A 19510-nucleotide genomic window follows, 5' to 3' on the forward strand; every position below is an offset into this window, starting at 1 on the left:
TTTAGACCAGAAAACACTGTGATATTCCGCAGAGAAGACCGCTATTCAAGCTCAGCTCCATCTCCTTCTGCCTCAGGGAGTCAGTCTTCAAAGCTGCAGATGCGTCTGCTTCTTCTCCGTCAGCTTGCGAAGCCCTGTCAGCTTTCCCTTGGTGTTCCTCACCTGTGGCTGGAGCACGGACCGAGGAACCACAGCGCAATCCCGTTCTGCTCCACCAGAGGCTATAAACCCTTGGGTTCCTACTGGCTCTTTGGAAAAGTTTTCCTCCTTCTCTTAGTATTTATGTACAATATATGAAGGGATACGATTTGCATCTTTGATTTAGACATATCTCTTGCTGCATACTTAAACAATAACTTGAAAAATATTTTACAAAGAAAACATTGTTCATCTGAATGTCATTCATTATTATATTGCTATATTTTATACCCTATTATTAATATATATACAAAATTTCTTAATTGCCTTTTACAGATGCATGGAAGCATATAATATAACAGTTTTAAAGTATCCCATTTTTAGATTTAGTTTTCTTTTCCTTGGCTCATGTCAATCTCTTTAATAAACTGTGGTTGCTTGGAGAATATAGGAAGTATTTGGAATGTTGTTTAAAGTTTAGTAATAACTGGTAGCATTGTCCATTTGCAGCCTGAACAGTTGGAGCACCTGTCAGGGCGATCTGGTAGAGATAGCAGCATCATAAGACTTAAACAATCGTGGAGGGCTGTTAATGTGCAGTGTCAATGGGTGCCAGGTTCTGTTCTTTATTTGTGGCTTTTCTTTTTTTCGGCTGCGTTTTATTGTTGTTTTCCCTCTGTTCTCGGTTTTGTCTTCGTGCTGCTCGCCCTTTGCTTTCCTGTCTTGTCTCCTTGCTTTCGTCTTTGTTGGACTTTTTTCTTTTCTCCTCCCTATTTTTTTTCCCTGGAATAAAAATGATTGCACATTAGAAGATTTGCTCAGGCTGTAGCAATTTCTGACTCCCTCACTTTTGCATATCTGATAAAACCAGCCCTGGATTAGCACCTCCCACTAGAAGCTGGACAGGAGTGCTAGTGTTTAGAAATGTCCACCTCTTTATCAGACTACTAAATTCAGTCGCCGAACTATAGCACCTCCCATCAATCTGACTCTGAGCAAGGAGCCAAGAACTCCCTGGAAGAGTTGCAGTGCTTTAGAACTGGTACAAATATCTCACACACTCATAGCCAATCTCCCACAGCCAGGGACACAGCTCCACGTACTCCCCCTAAACACAGCCGTTTTGAGGACATCCATAGCGGAAGCCAGGTAGCATTAACTATTGACTGTTCTAAATTTATCTTGGGCTGGGACCCAGAGCATATGGTGAGAGGAAATTAGCCATCATGTTACTCCCCTTCACTGACAATACTCAGCAACTACCTCTTTTATAAAACCCTCTCCTCTCCCTTAACCCCAACTGCACTCATCCCAGAGGATTCTTGGTATTGCAACATGAATCCCACAATAACACTGGGGACATGTATGGGACTGTTTTCAGACTAAAAAGCAGTGTTCCAAGTCTCATATCAATCTTTAGACTACTGTTACAAAACTAGGTATTCAAGTACTTTATTGCTTTAAATACTTATAAAGGTAAGATGTGGAGACATGGTTAGCAAGCAAAGGTCATGTTCCCATGTCTGAGCTTAATTAAGCACAGATTCTGTGAAAGTGAGAAAAAACACCAGTTGTGTACAGTTGCCAGCAATGGAAAAACCCTGGAAGTTAACCAATAGAGATAGAAGACCAGCCGGCCTACCTTGTAGCTAAAAATTGTCTGTGAACTAGGAGCAGAGACCTTGAGAGGAGGATGTGTATATGAGCAGGGGAAAATCACTGAAATGCACCTGGAATGTACCCAATGCTGTATATGCCAACCAATCACTACGGGAAGCTGTGTGTACGTGGCAGTTTGACACTATATATACCCATTATTTGAGCACAATAAACGGATCACTTTTATCAATCATATTGATTGTGCATGTGTTCCCTCCGTGCGCGACGACAGTAAGATGTTGAGGATTTTTTTATCACTACAGACCTCTCCAATAAAGCTTTCCATCCCCTTAGGAACATCAAAACTTTGTGTATTGACTGTGGAGATAATACTGTGTAATGCATTTATGTTTGGACATAAGAAAGAAGTTCTTCCCTGTAAGGGCAGTGAGGTACTGGTGAAGGTTGCCCAGGGAAGCTGTGGCTGCCCCATCCCTGGCAGTGTTCAAGGCCAGGTTGGATGGGGCTTTGAGCAACCTGGTCGAGTGGAAGGTGTCCCTGCCCATGGAAGACAGTCACTGGACTAGATGACCTTCAAAGGTGCTTTTTAACCCAAACCATTCTGTGGTGCCATGATCGTATTCCTTCTATTTGCTTCATAAACCACTTGGTCTTTTTCTGTGTGGAACTGGTTCATCTACTAAGCTATGCAACTGAAGTTCATCTGTGGTTAGATGAATCCTCATAATGTCTTAAAAAGCAACTTCTCTTGAGACTTTCATGATACAATGTCATGCTGACATCTATGCCTCCTCACATGGAGAAATTTCTGGACAAGTGTTGAAAAGCATCTGGTCAAATTCTGTTTTATGATATTCTAGTAATGATACTACAGAAAATTATCTGTCCGTCTTTGTTAGAGCAAAAATGCATTTTGCTTTTAAATATCTATAGAGAGAATCCAGGCTTTTCTATACTGATGTTGAGGGAGTTACACAAACCTGGCAATAGCTCTTCAGGGTGCTGAATGCAGGGAACTGTACCCATTCCAGATTCAAAAACAGAGCTGGGAGTTTTCAGTGCCATGGTGGGCTCTGTGGGAGTAAGTAGATCACAGTAAGGGAGTAGGTGCAGGGGTAGTGCCTTAGTTCTGAGAACAGATGATAGTCCAAGGAGGAGTAGGGTCGGGTAGAGAGATTCAGAGGAGGTGAAGAGAAGGCAGAAGCCAGGAGTAAGACTAAGATGTGAGGATATGCTGTATCCTCTTCTTGTTGTATACCTCTGTGGGCTTATTTTACAGCTTTTCCTTTCCTCTCCAACACTGCCTGAGATTGAAGAGCAAGGGAAGGTTTAGATTCACATGTTAAATCAAGTGAGGACAAACATCTACCTTTCTCATGTTGTTTCTGGAACATGCAGTAAAGCTTTGGATGTAAAATGGCACCTCAAAGTTTAGGTAACCAGTCAGAGATTACCCTAATATGTACCCCCGTACCTGCAGAATCCCCCTCTGAATTTGGCAGTGCTATCTAAGATGTGCAGAGGTGAGCAGGGGAGTCCTGCAGACCAGATATGTGAGGCTCAGTGAGAGCTGCCACCATGGGGAGAGCTGGGAGAGCTCCATGCAAAAGCGAGCCTGCATCTTACCCGGCTGTAATGCTGCCTCTTACTAATGCATAAATGACAGTATGGAATTTCATTCCCAGTGGTTTGTAAATACAGTTGGTCTCAGATGAAATGTTATTTGAATGGAAACTGTCCAGACATTCAGTGTTTGACATTGTTCACTTGGTGATTAGCCAAAATCCTTCAGCTGTGACTTCCTAGCCACAATTCTTTAAGTATGTTGGAATAACATGAAATGGTTTCCCTTTCATGGGTCAGGACGCATGTGTTTATATGTATGTGGGTGAATATACTAAGAATACACTATCTGTCTAGCTAGAGACTTATCTAGGCATGGCTTCACTGTTTCTGTTTTAATCAGAATGTTTTAATGTGTCATAAAGGACAAGCAAAACTGAACTCTGGAGAATATTTAAAACGCAGTCCTAATTCTCTTCTGTTCTGAGGATACCTAGTTTGGAGTCCTCTGTGCAATTTTATACACGGCTTAATGCTATCACCTCCATGCTGTTGCCATTTGTGAAAAGATCTGGTCTCTAGACCTGTTCTGTTCTGGTAATGCAATAAAGCACAGAAGGGTCATCTTTGCAGGCTGTTTAGCTCCTTTCACCACTGTTTTAAAAAAATGGAGTTTTTATACGACAGTATAATGTTACTTCTATCCAGTCGCTGGTTCATTTTAGACCCAAGGGAAGATTCTGCCAGCAGTTATCTGTTAGCATTGGGGTGTAGCTGGAGCCACATTCTTGCATGCATCTCTCTCCCTGTTCATATCCCTGCTCTCTTCATCCCAGAAGCTTGTGGGGTGTCCCTGCCCATGGCAGGAGGGTTGGAACTAGATGATCTCAAGGTCCTTTCCAACCCTAACTATTCTATGATTCTATGATTTTTTTATGCTTTCTACTACTCGTTGAAGCCCACTTCACAACAGCATATTGGACTGGATGCAAGAAGTTGTGCAAATTTATTGGAAATTTGGACATTTGGTTATCTGTGAAGTGTAAAAATTACATGGGCCATTCCGTTTACAGTTCCCCTCAGAACTACTTTGAATTTAAGGGAGAAGAAAAGGCAAGGATTGCAGGAAAACCAAACCTCATCAAAGAATCATAGAATCATAAGATGGTTTGGGCTGGAATGGACCTTAATGATCATCCAGTTCTAACCCTCTGCCACAGGCAAGGGGACCTTCCACTAGACCATGTTGCTCAAAGCCCCATCCCACCTGGCCTGGAACACTGCCAGGGATGGGGCAGCCACAGCTTCTCTGAGCAACCTGTGCCAGTGCCTCACCACCCTCACAGGGAAGAACTTCTTCCAAATGTCTAATCTAAATCTCCTCTCTTTCAGTTTCAAGCCATTCCCCCTTTTCCTACCCTTACTACCCTTGTGAAAAGCCCTTCTCCGGATCTCTTACAGGCCCCTTTGGGTACTGGAAATTAAACTGTGAACAGTGTAACTTAGAAGAAAACATTCTCCCGCAATTTCGATTTCCCTTATGAAGGAAGTTGTTTGGACGTGTCACATTTTATGCGCACATACATACATCTCAGTGCACTTTCATGCGGCTGTACTGCATGTAAGCGGGTCAGGCGGAGGGGGGGGGCGGCATGCGGTGTCGGTACCGGTCGCGCGGGGGCGCCGTAGTCCCGCGCTAGGGCCGTGAGTGCGCGGGAGCCCGGCGCAGGGGCGGGGTAGAGTCCTGGTCGGCGGGTCCCTGGGCCGCGGGGTCCGGTCGTGCCGCCTGCCCTCGGGGCCGGGAAGCGAGCGGCTCCGCATGCGTAGAGGTTGCCTGCTCTGTACGGCCGGCTTGTTTTTGCAGGAGGTAGCGAGGAGCGTTTCCTGTCCGCTTCGCTTGCTCCGCGCTTTGTCTGCTGCTCTGTTTCCTGTCCCTGCTTTATGCTGCGTACGCGATTCACTTTTTCTAGTGTGCCAGGAAGAGGGTATAAGAAAAAGGCAGTATGTTGTGCCGCAGCATGGGGATATCGTTCTTTCCTGGTGGGTTACAGAATTCTCATGTAGTGGTACACTAATGGAGCTAACGTTTGTTGTACGGGTTCAATAAATCCTTTCAAAAGAAAAAAGAAAGTCTTTTTTTAGATAAGAGACACCAAAAGATTTTCCAAGGGAACGTTTTGCTCATGAAGGTATGGATTCATGAGATTCTCATAGTTCTGTGAAGTAATTATTTGGCGTTAAAATAGCTTTAATTTAGAACCAAAACTTTGTACAGCTGGCTGTACTGGAAGAATTGGTCTGTAGGAGCTGCTGAGTGAATTTTCTTTTAGGTAGGGAATACTTTACTGCTGCTAATAATAGAGACTTTGTATATTGAGGGAAATCTGCAGACATGCTATAATTTTGAGAAGTGCAGTAGTTCAAATTAAATGCAGACATGAAGCTAATTCAAACAACAATATAATTACATGTCAAATCAGCCTAGAGGTGCTGAGTTCTTATTAATCTAATTTATAGCCCTTGGTCAAAGAAATCCCTGCATCTGTATTTATACAGTCCACATCTGAATACAGCTTTTAAGTATGCAAGCCAGAGTATTTCAGAGAAGTCTTTGCGTTATCGCATCAGATACGGTGTTTCCGCTTATCCCATAGCCGTATTTTATGGAGTAAAGGGAGGAAGGGCTGGTCACAACTTGAGGGAACTTGGTACTTAAAAACACCACATGAGAGAGAGTTACTTAGTGAAAAAGTCATGGCTGACATGGATTAACTACTACAGGTTCCAGACTTCATTTACTTTAGGCACTGTCTCTTAGTCCCACCCTATTATATTCAGCTGTAATTGCTACAGGGGACTCAGAGCACCATATTTGTTCACTTCTGCTGTCCATGGGCGCTGAAACCCCAAACCACCACAGGAAGGAATAAAATTTGATTGTCCAAACTGCTTCATTTTAGTGTGGAGGATGGTGCCACAGGGTAGGTCTCATGGAAACCCCAGAGGGATGAGAATCTGGCATCAGGCATTTGGGATCATTGTATTTCTCCTGGAGACATCACTCCCATGAAGGAACTCACCCCCGGAGAGCAGAAGGGGGCAAGAGGAGTCACTGAACTGCACCTGTTGGGGTTGCAAACACCAAGGTAATAGGTGCAGTATGGAAGGGTCCTGGCACTTATAGTGTGCATGTCACCACGGACCACAAAAACCTCCCCACTACACTGTAATAACCTCAAGAGCTATAATAAAAGACCACAAGCCACATCTGTAACGTACCACAGTGTTCTTTCACACCCCTCACAGCCTCAGCTGACCTCCCAGCACTTTCCTGGTTACAGGAGAAATGTCAGCTCCAGTGTTCCACCACCCAGGAGGTACAGGGACAAAAAGCCTGGGGGTTAAGTGTCACTGTTTTGTGTAGCCCTCCTTCCCACCAGACTTCTCAGAGACTTTTTAGTCCTCTTAGACTGAAAGTCTGTCACTCCTCATGACATGACCTGGACAGCAACAGTGTGACATACGCTGAGCAAAGATACCAGTAAGAGGGGCATGCCTCTGGCTCTAAAACCACTTGCTAGAGCTCCATCTACAATATGGTCATGTCATATTGAGTAGATCAGTCTCATTCTCAAGAAGAGTAACACATTTTTTTTTCAGGAACACAGGCTGTCGTATGTACTCACACTGCTTGCCAAGACAGCAAGCCTCCAAACCCCCAACTGCCCAGTGATGTGAAGGACATTCTCCTTTAATTCACAAGCCACAAGTGGCTGAATCATCTGGTATGCTTTTTTGATTTTTAAACAGCATGACTTTCTTAGCCACAGTTGTTGTTTTCCTAGCAGTGGTCCAATTTGATAATCGCTAGATTTCCAGGTGACCGGAGTGGTGAGAGTCAACAACTTCAAGAACTTCCTAGGTGCTACATGGCTCAGTGCATTTCCTTTTGAAGATGCACCAATTGCTGAAGTGAATAAGGGTAAAAGTTTTAAAGGAGCTAAGGTCCAAAGGTATTCAAGGAGCCCAACATAGGTTATCCTGCTGTTGTGATTCATGAGGACAGCCTACCTGGCTTCCACATACCAGCCCAGATGAATACAGGTCTTAAGGCACATGTCATATCCACAGTCCCTTGTGGTGATCTTAGATAACCTAAGATACCCCAAATGATATCGACACTTACAGTTACCCACTTAACATGCCTTATCTCCTCTTGAAAATAAAAAACCTTCCCTAGATGTAGAGTCCAGACATCTTTCTATGAGATTTAGTATCCTTGAGCTTCATTTGCCTCTGGAAATAAAATCTGGACTACTAGATTACATTCACTTAAAAATGTTCTTATTTATGTTGTGTGTATTAGCCTGTCCTTCCAAGAAGAGGACCATACTGAGGCAGGCACATTAGGGGGAATGAGAACATTGTGTCTAAATAGAGGAATAGATCAGGCCTGCACAATAGCCATGAAGCAGGTGATGAGGAACAGGAGGAGGCTGAGCAGATCAGCTGTGCTGAGTTGTCAGGTTTTGCTGCTGTAGCATATAAAGAACAAGTTTATCCCATTAGGTGTATGGGAAGTAGGAAAGCATTACTGGTTCTATAGGCTGCTTCAGAAATCACACTGCCAGACTCATGAGCTCATAAGCAAGGCTTATAGAAAGTCTCTGGCTTAACTGACTTGTGATGGCCTCTTTGCAATAAAAATGGGTTGGATCTGCCTTTCCTGTGCCATAGAAAAGACATTGCCAGTGCCTGAAAATACAAGACTATCCTCCAGTCAAAGAAGCAGCCAGAGGAAGAGGATTTCCATAATGAGTTCTGTTTGCTGTTTGTGGAGACATTTACTGCTGCGTCTTTAAACCAGAGCCTGTGGGGATTATTTCCTTTGCACTTGTCTGTTGGGACTAAGGGAGTTTGTTAGCAGCCTTGTTTTAATCAGGACTAATGTTGTGCTAACAACAGCAATTTTGCAATTACTTTACAGTTTTCATCTTATAAGAACCCACAGCTTATAAACTCTGAACACAGCTTCTGAAGACAGGATAGTAATGGCTGTTTAGCAGAGCGGAAAACCACTCTGCATTGCTTAGGATGGGAAGTGACATGCACCATGCTGGTATTTAGGAAAGTGGTGTTTTCTCACCAGGCTTGCTTTGAGATTTTTAGTGGTGGCTTCTCAATGGAATTTGATTTTTATAACTCTCCTAAAAGTTGTGAAAAGGTAGATGATTGTCCAAATCTACTTTATAATCCTCTTTTAAGACTGAGGGAACCAGATGCCAGTACGAGGGTTGCTGATAGTAGTGACTGGTACCAAAACCCCTTACCCTGTTATGAGAGTATAAGGATATTGGCAGAAATCTATAATAACTTGTTTTCTTTTTAGGCACCAGTAATCCAAGTCCTCCCATTATCCTGGACTGAGGCAATAAATACAGTCCTTTTTAGAGACTTAGTTCAGCTAGTGCAGGCTTTTGAGCAAACCAGAAATGAAAATGTGATGCTGCATTATGTCAGAGCTGCATGTTTAGTCTGCCTCTCTAGAAATAATCAAGAAAAGTTACACATGATAAGAGACAGATGCTAGTGCCTCAGCAGCCATTTGAACTCTTTCTAGTACAATAGTAAAAAGGAGAAAACACCCAAAGAAACTTGTTTCTTTGGTACTCAAATTTGTACTCAGAGTGCTCTGAAGGGAGGGAGAAATGAGAAAAGACGTTTTCCTTGGCTTTACTTAAACTGATTGCATTAATGAAACCTGCCAGTTCAGAAGATATTTGTATGACAGTAGTGTTTGGATGCATGTGTAAGAATGCCTTTTTCCCTAGGTAACCGTGGCTGGAGCTGGGCTGTACTGATGGTTGAGCATCCTGGAGGGGATTTGCAAGCGCTGACTCTAACACTTGGGCCAGGCCAGCAGTTCCGGCCCTGGTATTAGGTGCCAGGGCCAGGGAACGCATGCATCTTCCACCATTTCTTTGCGTAAGTGCAACTATATACTCCCCTCGAGCCCCCTCTTTACATCTCCTGAAGTTTCCTGATGTACCAGGAAGGTAAAGGAAGATGAGGAGTCAACAGGATGCACCTCTGGCCCCACATTGCACGGTTCACTTGTCCCCTCCACTCTAAGCACCGTTTGTTTGTGCTCCTGCCTGGGGTGACACCTGTGCTGACAGGTAGATGTTAGCATGTGTGTGTCCCACAGGTAACCCAGGCCAGCCTGATGGATGGATGGATCAGCCGGTTGGCAGTAGCTAACACGCGGGGAGACAGCAGCCCCTTACGGATCCACTCACTGAAGCCATCAGCCCAGAGACAAGGTGCTATTGCTTAAATTTGCTGGAGGCCTGATCCTGCCCTCTGTTGCACTTGCTGAAACACACAGAGGTCACCAAGGTTGGTCTCTGGTGTAAATGAAGGGAAAATTTACTGTCAAGGATGCTTTTCAAAACAAGGTGTTGAAAAATGGCTGTTCCTTTCTGTTTCATGTCTCTAGTGTGTTGTATACTATTTCAGCTGGCCAAAGCATTGATCCTCCCCTCTCTAGGTAGTGCAAATAACAGGTCAGGTTTCTAAATTTCATACAGATCAGGGACTCCAAAGGTGCCCTTTCAAAAAGGATGACATGACATTTCACTTTGGACATCTCCATATGTTTCTGAAGAGTTTTTCTTACCTATTGAGAAGATACCTAGCAGTTTGCCAGGTAGAGAGCAGCTTGTGGAGAAGAGGATTGGGATCACCAAGGCTCTTGGGCTGCCTCTGAAAAAGGCTCAAGAAAGTTTTTATGCCAAAGTGATTCAGAGCTTGGCCATAGGAAGCTCAGGGAGCTCTGGTGACCAAAATACTGTCAAAGGGATCTCAGGTTTTCAAGCTCTTGAGTCCTTGTCAGCCTGCCAGGTGGGTTGCCAAAGACCAGCCCAGTGGACAAGCCACCAAGATACTAGACAGAAACCTAACACAGAGGCAAAGTTGTTTCAAAGCCTATTCCTTTCCACTAGGGCTTCATTGAAATCAGCAAGTTTCTGGGAAATGTGATGACTTTGATGATCTGGTATTTTCCATTCCTTTGGAAAATTCAGCCATATAAAATATTTTTAAAAAGATTTCTAAGCAAGGGTCATGGAGGACATGCATAAAAAAAACTTGAATGCAAATGTTTTAATATTGCCCATTAGTTTTCCATTTAAAATAAATCCCAGAGAGAAATTGTCCATGCAAATTTTATCCAGGCTGTCTTGTCTTTTTTTTTTTGGTTTTTTTTTTTTTTTTTTCCCCTTTCCCAAGAATGTGATGAGTTTATTCTTATTAAATCCCTCTGGGAATGAACTGAGCATTTAGAGCTGTTTGTAGTAACACTGGCTTTGCACACTGAAGTGGGCAGCCAGCTTTATGAGTAGCTTGAAGTGAAATGTGAAGAATGAGTATGCCGTGTGACAGTGCATCACTGGAGTCCACTTCACTTAGTATACTTTATAAGCTGACCACCATGCCATTTAGATCAGATACAAACAAGGTCATATGGCTCAAAGGTTAAAGGAGATGCAGCCCCCAACAAGATAAGGAAGCATCATCCTCTCATGACAGAAGGCACCACCAAGTGCTAAGCAAAGTCTGTAAGCCTTAAGCCACCCCACCAGGAGATCTGCCCTGTGTCCTGTCTAGCACAGTCCCTACCAGCAGTATACAATGGCAGTTCAGAGCTAGCTGTAGGCATGTTTTATCTTTCTGTTTGGTGCTTGGCTGGTGTCTTACGAGTGCTACAGCAGTGCTGGTAAATTGGTAGCAATCCTGGGCTCCACACTTCCAGGGGAGTGCGCAGCCCATAGAGCAGGACTGGTTACAGGAGCCAAATTGTAGGGATGCAGAAAGGTCCTAGGCAACCCAAAGCTAAATTTCAGCAGGTGATATTTTCTGTACTACGATGTATTGCAAGAAGTTAGGACCTTCTCTAGCCTCTGAAAACTGGGGCCTGTGGAGACCAGCAGTCTCTCTTTCCAGCTGTCTTCTGCCTGCAGATGAAGCCCACTGTACACTCTTTAAAACTGAGTGACTAATCACTTTTCTGCCTGCTCCAAGAACTTTTATGTTAGTCAAAAGGAGAAACTACTCACTATTTCTACATATCTGAGTGCCACCTCCTCTTGCTAGCGACTTCTTAGGCACTCTTTGATACCTAAAATCAGTAATACTTCGCAAGCAGGTATGACATGGTCAGAAACACTTTATAGACTGTCATACAGAAGCGTACAGGCAAGACAACAGCAGTTAGTGCACACATACTGTAGTAAGATACTAAAAGGATCAGGATGCTTTGTCCAAAGAATCAGGAGCAAATAGACCCTTGCTCCAACCTTAACCAGAAACTCTAAGAAGTTACTTAAAATTGTTCATGTACTTTTGAAAATATTACCCAGGATGTCTGTGTGTCCAGGAAGTTAATTTATGTCCTCTGAAAGAGTGAGTTGGTTTCAGTTAGAAAACATAGAGGTTCCATCAACCTTAAGCCTGTACTCAGAGGGATTCACAGAGACTTCCATCTCCATATTGCATTTTCCACTGTGTCACATTTAAACTTAAAAGTTTTATCCATCATGGCTTCAGTTTGATTTAAGACCACTGAGGGAAAAAATCCAGCAACATAAAGTATACTGTGGCTGGTAATGTGATCCTTTGTCTCAGAGACAAAGCGTTTTTTTCTTTATAGTACAGTCTTCATATGACTTTATGATGTTCCACAACTGTAAAATGGAGATAAGAGTTCCTCAATTTCGGTAAGTGCACTGGGATCTACAGATAAAAACCACTACTGATGCAAATTAGAGCCACTAAAGTGGACAGATAGTCCTTCTTCAGTTAATGTTTTGAAGGTCCAGACATCATGCTTCAGTCAAAGAGAGAGATCAGGATCCTTCTTTACAGAGTATTGTTGCCTTGTTCATGCTTAAAGGTAGCAGGGGCTGGATCACCCACTGGCATGCCCTCCCGCCATCCACATCCATACAGAAAACAAAGTCAGTTCCTCTGGATTTAAACTAAATCCTCCTGGTTTAGCAATGCACATTTCTACTTAAGCAATAAACAGCTGTCGTCTGCCATTCATTAATATTAATTATAAATGGCCACTAGCTCATGGGATCCAAATCCACCAGCTGAGATCCTTCCAGCTTTGACCTTGTTAGGGTTTGTATAAAAAGTGTTCAGAAGGGTCCTTCAAAGCTCGAAGCCAACAATAAGTGCAATTTGCAGAGTACGGCATTTAGATTATGCACTTAGAACAAGGGCAGTCAGAAGGGGTAGTGGGGAGTGGGGGAGGGAGAGAGGGAAGGAGGGAATACAGAGCCTGAAACAGCCTTCCTTTAAATGCTTAAGAGTTTTAGACCTTTCTGCAGGCTAATGACAGGGAGAGGCATTGTCCATAATGAAACTGGCCCATCCATTAAACATTACTGTAAATGAAAGGTTGTGTGAATTAAAGGTTGTTCATCTCATGTTTCAGGAATGTAACTGCGTTTCATGTCTAAAGCCTGTTTTCATTTTAAACAGTTCTTCAGATGACAAATGAGAGAGAATTTCAGAAAGCAAATAGCAGAAGTAAATACATGCTTCAGAACAAAGCAGAGACATAACTGTAGCTGTAAATCTTTATACTGGGGCTACTGTTTGTCATAGATGTTGGAGAGGATGAGATTAGAAATGAGAAAATTCATTACTGGGTCACTTTGCTTGTAAACCAAAAAACAGTTGAAAGATCCCCACAGTTATCATTAAATTACAGTCTTATCATCACCTGTGTATGTTTCACTCATGGACCGCTGGTTGTTTGCTACCATTTTGGATTTTAAGAAATTAAAATAGAAAATTTAGGAAATGCTTGTTCTGAATTTTGCACGGCCACTGCATCTTTACATGATGTTTTTTTTTTTTACCCCTCCCCTTTAATTTCTTGCCACTGCAAAATTGTTTCAGAAAAAATTACTGAAAAAATAATATATGTTTGCATCGGTCCTTAAAATTAGCTCACTTTTTCAGGTCTAAGCTTACAGCAATGTGCCCCTTGTGGACCATATCTTCACTTGCTCTTAAAATATACATAGGTTCTCTGGCAGAGATGTGCAAGCTCTGGTGAGTTAGTGTAATAATTTCACTGGATTTTTCTGTTAGAAAACTTAGCTCTATAGTCTTCCTAGAACAGTGATCCAAAGCTGATGATTACAAAGAGGAACATGAACAGATATTTCAGCTATGTAAATGACTAAACTGGACAAAGTGAAAGGAAAATTGGTTTCTGTTCTTTGACTCAGTACCAAATAAAAGTCTGAGCACAGTAAAGACAGCAGGAGGCCTTATATTAGTGTCAGCGGACAGAAATACTTGGGTTTGTTCTATGTAAATGTGCAGTATGTGGTCTCTCTGTAGAAATCTGACAGAAAGCAACAGGCAAAAGAAAATGTTGTGGAAATTTTGTAGCAATTTTAGAAATGCTTATCAAAGCATTATAAAGTCCCTTACTAGAAGCTGAACTATTTAGGCTTTCTCTGATGGATGTTTGTCTAACCTCCTTAAAAATCTTGAATTGTAGAGATTCCCACAACCTCTTTCCTGATCTTTACGATCTCTGATAATAACACTGGTTGTTATCATATCATTGGGAATGCTATGATGCTCCTTGTACCTTCATAAAGGAAAGTTATGGCAGTGAGTATTTTCTTTTGCTAAGTTATGAGGTTGGAAGAGACCTGGGAGGTGGCAGCCTAAGCAGACCAAAGACTGCATCAGGTGTCAGAGCTGTCAGGAAGAGTGAGCTGAGAAGAGACGATGAGGTTGGAGATGCAGAGGCCTGGGTAGGGAAAAGCAAACAGAGCTGCCTTGGGTGGGGAAGAAGAGGCAAATATCCAGAAAGACGAGGAGAAACAGCAGCTGAAAAGTGCTCCTTTGTTTTCGCTTTGTTACAAAGGCATGCTGAAAATCCCTTCATTACAGCTAGATCGAAAGTACTCTGAAGTCAATGGGATTTCAGCAGATCATGGATCAGACCCTTTAAAAGAAGGGCAGCTGTAACACAATAATGAATGAGTGCCATTGCTGTCCATGACTGGCAATGTTATAACAGCATTGCTATACATGGAAGTGTTCCACAGCCCAGGATTTATCTGATTAAACAGTGCTCTGTGTGTCACCATTAGACTTGAAACACCCACTGCCTGATTTACTCTGTAGCTCACATACCCCAAATGGTTTGCATTCTTGGACTAAATTTGCTAGATGTGCTAGCAAACTTCTCTCTTGTGTGTGTTCTTCTTTCCAGGACACACAGGCCAAAATAGTGAGGGGTTTAGATCTCCAGGTGTTGCAGGCCGGGTGAGCACTGCTGTCAGCAGCCACTTCCCTTCACATTTACTTCATGGTAGTATTGCCCAAAGGTGAGAAAAAGGTTTGCTGTGGTCTTCTGAAGAGTCAAGAGAAAGAAGTTGTCAAGATATCTTGCTGTGGCATACAGCCTGGAAGAGGCGTATTTCCTCTTCCAGCTGAGATGTCTCCCCTCAGAAAGAGCTCCTTACAACACTAGAATTTAGGACAAGGACTTTGGAAGCAATGACTGCAAGAAGTAATGGAGCAGTGTGGAGGGAAAGAAGGGTCTGTAAAGATATGCAGGCAGAGCGAGGAAGCGGAATAAGAGAGAATGACACTGCTCTTAACGTGGTTTCTGCTTAGCTCTGAGAGAGTAGCTAAATACCCTGTTTGCCTCTCCCTGAAACTCAGCAGTGTGAAGTTACTGAAGGTAAAGGTGCCATGGATAAGTAAAGTATAGCTGTAACATGGAAGAAGGCCGGAGACCAGGCAGACCCCCTGTGTGTCTGCACAACATAACTGATAGTTTGATTTAGGACTCTGTTTGACCTGCAACAGCCATCCCTCTTCCCCAGTCAAATCTGCTGTGAAGGGAATAGCCCCATCAAGTTTGGATGCAAGCCAGAAGGTCGCCTTCCCTTGTATCCAAGGAGCAGACCTTTGCCTGCTTTTCTTTAGCAGTATAGACATAGCTGCGGATTTCACCTTCTAAAGCTGAAGCTGCTCCTCTCAATCCCAAACATTTTTATCCAAGAGGGAAGATCTGAGGCAGGTGCTGGAAATCTGGTGCTGAATGAACCCTGATGGGCACTTTGGAAGAGAGAGGAAGAGGTTTTCATGAGAGGTTTGTATTCCCTCCTGTTTTTCCTACAGAGCTCAGGCATCTAAAAGATAGCCAGCTAATTCTAGAGCACAAGGAGGCACCAGAAGGGATGATCAGAAAGAAAAAGAAGAGTTGATTTCTATCCCTTATTTGGTTTAGTGTTCTGAGGAGAACAGCACTCACATCGTTCACATTTTAATAGAAGAATGCATCAGCTGTTTTCTGATTCACTTCCCTTGCGGGAGCAATTGACCACACACTTCTTTCTCGGCTTTGACACCGTTCCTGTTAATGTGAGGAAGATGCTGTTTACCAGCAGTGTGTCCAGCACGTTTTGATAGCATGTTCCAGGGGGCCTCAGGGCAGCTGCACAGCACAACCTCCCCTCTGATCCTTGGCCCCCCAGGACAGGGAGGAGATGGAAGCTGGCAAGAGAGGAGCTGGCAGCAGGAGAGGAGAATGTCTCCTGAGGAGCACAGAGACAGTGTCAGCCCAGACCCCTGAGAGGCTAAAACTAAATCTGATACCTGAGGGCCATACAGGTTGGTGTACAGCCATACAGCCATTTTCAGCCTGGCTGTTCACTGAGATGTGTGTTACTCAGAGAATACAACCTTGGTGCCATACACATGTAAACACTGTTTGCATACATGTATAGTACCTATAGTACCGGAGGCACACGGTGTGTATGTATGTACCTGCTTGCACGATTGATACTGTCTGTCAGAACTGGGAGTTATGGTAGGAATTTCATGTTCACACTAACACGAACAAACATACTGCAGCGAACTGCAGTATTGTAATTAGTTCAGATTTTAGGATCTCTGTTTGCAGGTAATAACCTAGAAAGACTTTCAAAACTGCCTGTGTTTAAATTTGGCAAATGCTGTGATTAAAGTTTAAGAATGGTTTTTTCCATCCTTTTCAGCTCTTGAATTGTAGAGCCACTGCATCCTCTACTATTAGCTATTTTGGATTCACAAATCACTCTGATTCATATCAATCCTGTTTTTCTCCTCTTAACCCTTCTCACACAGATCTTTTCTCTAGATTGTGCTTCTGTCTGCCTTGCATGAAGAACAGCCCTGTGCTGTCTGTGCTTTGCCTTATTCAAGGCATCCCCAGGACTCCATTTCACTTCATGTTGCATCTAGTGGATTCCCAGTCTCGAAAGCCCTACTCTTGGAGGCTGGAAATGTGTTAAAGTTTAAGAGTCAAAACCCCTGCAAGGAAAGGAAATGAGAGGTCCTCTTGGCAGCCACAAACAGAAAATAAACAACCAAACTCTTCACAAGACAGATTCCTCAATTATAGTAACTCAGACTTGCAGAGGCCGGAGTTATGACCCATTGGCGTATGCAGTATGTAAACACAGGGATGCAGTAATTAGCTTTGTGTTCATTTTGAGGCTTCAGAAGTCCGGTGACCTGCCATGGAGTAAGGTCGTTAACCATAACCACACTGGTGACCTTCACACAGGACACCCGATATCTCACAGTTATACGAGCGAACTGTGCACTGGGATGTCTCCCTGGCTCACGTGCTCCAGCCCTCTTGTTTGAAATGCCACTGAGCTATACGTGAGGAAGAGGATGTGACTTTTGGGATGAGCTATGATTGGAATATCTTCCTTTCTTATGTAGCAATGCGTAGGACTTAAATGCCATTAAGTAAAAATACGCAGTACCAAAAATATCCAGAATTTCCCTCATTTTTTTTTCTTTTTATTCAGAGAAAAATGTTTAAAATAATACACTGAGGAATTACTGGGCTGGTGTGGGCCTCTGTTGCCTTGGGAAGAGAATGTATCTTTGGTGTGTGGAGTGTGTAGGAACAGACTATTCAAAGCTTGTTCTGTAAAGGGCAATTGACCTTTGAGTAAGTAGGTATACAGCCATTACTAGATGCTTATCAACAAACACAACAAAATGTTGCTCTAACCATGATTTTTCCAACACTAAATAAAAGTGGTATTGGGAATGAGTATGCCTCACTTCTACTTTTTGTTTTGCTGTGGCTGACTGATGGATCCTCTGAAACATGCTCATCTTCCTTACGAAGTCAGCCTGGGGGAACCTTGGTTTAGATTTTGAAGTGCTGCAAAGTCATTACTGTGTAGATGGAAAGAATGTGCCCTTTAATTTAGAAGTTAGCAGGTAAAAGTCCAGATAATTCATACTAGGCTGTCCTTAACAGCCATTGGAACGGAACAGGCACTTTCAGGAGGCAAATTATTTTGTCTTTCTTAGAATCCATTTTACAGTGTCACAAATGCTGCTCTCAGGTGCAGTATTAACCCCACCATTAACATTACCCTTGCTTTGACAAAAACAACTAATTTGTAGCTGTCCAGCTTAAGTACAGTGAATCCCATCATGCTCTTGCCAAGCCTACAGAGGCTTAGAGGAGTCCCAGCTTGTCATTCCTCATCTCGATTCCCGGATACCAAAACCCTCTTGGTGAAAATCGCATCCACGTCAAATTCAGTCCAGTGTGACAACAGAGCTCAAGAAAATGCACAAGCAACTGTTCCATATGCTTGGCACTACAGAATTTTTTAGGAAAAATGGGTATTACCACATGAATAAACACATTGATGTGGTGCATACATATGCAAGTTTTAAGTGGCTACATAGGAATTTCTATGGGTTGTGAAGATTGTGAAACACTTATTTTGTGTGCCACAATTTAAAACCTATACGAAGTAGTGAAACTCGCGCTGATTTCAAATGGCTTCCTTCAGTACTGTACTTCCACATACATTTTAAAATGTAACACAACTTACACAATCTTTTATTTAGTAGGGTCTCTTTTTCTTTCTCTCTGTTGCCTGGGACAAACTTAACTGGCTGTTAATGGAATTAGTGCACCACAACCAGAGATCATCTGCAGAAACTTTTCTGTGTGAGAAATACTAAAAGGGCAACTTAGTTTAGACTCCACAGCCCTTTGTGCTCTGTTGTTACATGGATCCATACAGCATCAGAGTGTGTACATTAGGGTGGGTAACTCAGTGAGTTGAAATTAAATGAGTTTAGTTTATTGACTAATATTTTAAGTTTGTTAGTATTAAGTTACATTGTTTTCAGCTAAAGTAAATTCTTGATGAATGGCCTGGGATTTTTAGCTGAGTGCTTGATTTGGAGATCTGATGGACTCCTGATAGGATTCCTTCCTCACACATCACACTGCATTTTCAGACATGATCTGATTAATATGTTTGAAGCATTTTACAGACATATAACAAATAAGGAGTGGAGGAACTAGTTCAAAGAAACAAAAAAGGTGAACTGAGTCTCAGTTCTCTAAGCTATTCAAATCAAACCTGGATTTTTATATTCATGTGTACGATAAAACATTTCTTTTACTTTATTTTCCCCAAATATATATGTCTTCATTAAATCAACAACAAATCCTGTTCCCTTGGTTCCCTTCTGTTCGCCAGTCTGCATCCAGAATTCAGCTCCTCATCTCAAAGACACTACTTTTTCTCATTTGTGCTATACACTAAATAAAAAAATAAATCACTGCATAATGTCTGTATTCTCCTTGCAGCACAAACCATGAACTGATAAGCCACCATGCCTCTAGGGAGTTGCAGTCTTGTGAATTTTGACTAAAATTGCCGCTCTTCCTTTCATAATAGTATCCTGCTTTCACACTCTACAAGGTGACAATTCCTACACTCCATAGTAGTAGGAATATAAAGGAGTATGCTGTTCTACATTCATCCCACCATGTCTTCATGTCTGATGTTTGCATTTTTGCCTATCAGGAACAGGAACTTTCTTTGGCGTGCGTTTGCACAGGATTGGGGACAGTTAACATCATTGATTTTCTCCTTTGAACATCTAAATGGCACCAGCATGCAATACATGAATCAATGTATGAACAAGCAACACTTGAAATGTATTATTTATTTGCTTGCAAAAATACAACTGTGTAAGTGATGTAGCCTATCTATTGGCTTGCCCAATATCCTGATTTCGAAGATATCTTCATTGTTCATAA

At 42.6% G+C, this 19510-nt stretch overlaps 1 protein-coding gene across 1 annotated transcript in view; it reads right to left on the minus strand.

Moving 5' to 3' along the window:
- Positions 1-584: 584 nt before the first annotated feature.
- RSPO3 (R-spondin 3) overlaps positions 585-19510 on the minus strand; it is a 61432-nt gene continuing 42506 nt past the window's right edge. The window contains exon 5 of the mRNA XM_080616117.1: positions 585-921. Coding sequence (XP_080472243.1) covers positions 728-921 — 194 coding nt within the window. The 3' untranslated portion in view covers positions 585-727. The remainder of the gene's footprint in view (positions 922-19510) is intronic.

Source organism: Psittacula echo, assembly GCF_963264785.1.
Source record: "Psittacula echo genome assembly, chromosome: 4".
In the NCBI taxonomy this organism is placed as follows: Eukaryota; Metazoa; Chordata; class Aves; order Psittaciformes; family Psittacidae; genus Psittacula; species Psittacula echo.